Here is a 2,084-nt window from a genome sequence, read left to right on the forward strand (position 1 = left end):
CGCTCTTGTCGCCCAAGCTGGAGTACAATGGCCCGATCTCAGCTCACTAAAACCTCCACCTCCCGGGTTGAAGCAATTCTCCTGCCTCAGCCTCCCTAGTAGCTGGGATTTCAGGTGCCTGCCACCGTGCCCAGCTACTTTTTTGTATTTTTAGTAGAGATGGGGTTTCACCATGTTGGCCAGGCTGGTCTGGAACTCCTGACCTCAAGTGATACACCCACGTCGGCCTCCCAATGCCCAATGTGCCGGGATTATAGGGGTGAGTCACTGCACCCGGCCTCACCTCCTTTTTCTTCATGCTATACCTTTATTAATCTGACCCAAAGTAAGTCTCAGAGGTAACTTTTCTTTAGCAGGTACACCACAATGACAGAAGAATTTACTGGGTGGAGGGAGAGTGATTGGGGGTTACTGGGCTGGAGTGGGGGAACCTCACCAGTCGGGCAGCAACTCTTTGATCTTCTCCATCAGTCCTAAGGAAGGATCCAGCTGGAGGAACCAGGCAAGCTGGATGGCACTGAAGAGGAAAAGCCAACTGAGGGGGCTGGCAGGAAACACACCGGTGAGAAAGTCATTCTGTGGGGAGGAAAGGGCATCCATTCAATCATCTGCCCTCTCCTCTGTTCTGTGCCATCCTCAAACATTATTGAGCACCCAGTGTGTGTTGAGCCCTGAGCTGGATGCTCAAGATCTAGTAGGGAACAGAGAGATCCAGGTCTTGCCCTCAGGAAGGTCAGTCCAGAATGAAGTAAGTATTAATTGCTATAGGGCAAGAAACAGGAGGAGCCCTGTGTTGGCAAGTTACAGTTTGAGGGCATCAGGGAGGGTTCCCTGGAGGAGGATATTCTGAGGCAGGACTTCGAAGGGGAGGCTGTCAAAGGCAGAACAGACCGGCTCACTCCTGTAAACTCAGCACTTTGGGAGGTCAAGGAGGAGAATCCCTTGAGCATAGGAGTTCAAGACCAGCAGTGGCTCACGCCTGTAATCCTAACACTTTGGGAGCCTGAAGTGGGTGGATCACTTGAGGCCAGGAGTTCAAGACTGGCTGGGACAACATGGTGAAATCCATCTCTAATAAAAATACAAAAATTAGCCGGGCATGGTGGCGGGTGCCTGTAATCCCAGCTACTTGGGAGACTGAGGCATGAGAATCGCTTGAGCCCAGGAAGCAGAGGTTGCAGTGATCCAAGATTACGTTACTGCACTCCAGCCTGGGTGACAGAACAAGACTCTGTCTCAAAAAAAAAAAAAAAAAAAAAAGCCAGGCACGGCGGCACACACCTTAGTCCCAGCTACTTGGAAGGCTGAAGCAGGAGGATCACTTGAGCCCAGGAATTTAGGGATGAAGTGAGCTGTGATGGTGACACTCCAGCCTGGGTAACAAAGTAAGACCGACCCTGTCTCAAAAAAATAAATAAATAAAAAAGTCAGGCGCGGTGGCTCACGCCTGTAATCCCAGCACTTTGGGAGGCCGAGACAAGCAGATCATGAGGTCAGGAGATCGAGACCATCCTGGCTAACACGGTGAAACCCCGTCTCTACTAAAAATACAAAAAAAAATTAGCCGGGCGTAGTGGTGGGCGCCTGTAGTCCCAGCTACTCAGGAGGCTGAGGCAGGAGAATGGTGTGAACCCAGGAGGGTTTGCAGTGAGCCGAGATCACACCACTGCACTCCAGCCTGGGCGACAGAGCGAGACTCTGTTTCCAAAAAAGAAAAAAAAAAAAGGCAAAATGATCCTGTTCAGAGCAGGGTCTGGAGCTCAGTAAGGCCTTCTAGAAGTACCAGATCATGGAATCAATGAGGAATGAACAACAGCACTGGGTTACTAACGAAACTCCTTTGGAAGCCTGAGAGAGAGAGAACTAACATTTAATGAGCACTTACTACATTCCAGGTGCCATTTACAAGGATTAACAATTTAAATCCTCCCCAAACTGTGTTAAGTAAGTACTAACATGACCTCATTTTACAAATGACAACACTGGGGTTTGGCCAGGCGCAGTAGCCCATGCCTGTAATCCCAGTACTTTGGGAGGCGGAGGCGGGTGGATCATCTGAGGTCAGGTGTTCTTTTTTTTTGTTT

General features: G+C 49.9%; 1 protein-coding gene across 1 annotated transcript in view; it reads right to left on the minus strand.

The window, feature by feature from the left end:
- CPT1C (carnitine palmitoyltransferase 1C) overlaps window positions 1–2,084 on the minus strand; it is a 36,422-nt gene that overhangs the window by 25,966 nt on the left and 8,372 nt on the right. Inside the window, exon 4 of the mRNA XM_011966070.1 lies at window positions 437–576. Coding sequence (XP_011821460.1) covers window positions 437–576 — 140 coding nt within the window. The remainder of the gene's footprint in view (window positions 1–436; window positions 577–2,084) is intronic.

This window comes from Mandrillus leucophaeus, unplaced genomic scaffold (assembly GCF_000951045.1).
Source record: "Mandrillus leucophaeus isolate KB7577 unplaced genomic scaffold, Mleu.le_1.0 Scaffold74, whole genome shotgun sequence".
In the NCBI taxonomy this organism is placed as follows: Eukaryota; Metazoa; Chordata; class Mammalia; order Primates; family Cercopithecidae; genus Mandrillus; species Mandrillus leucophaeus.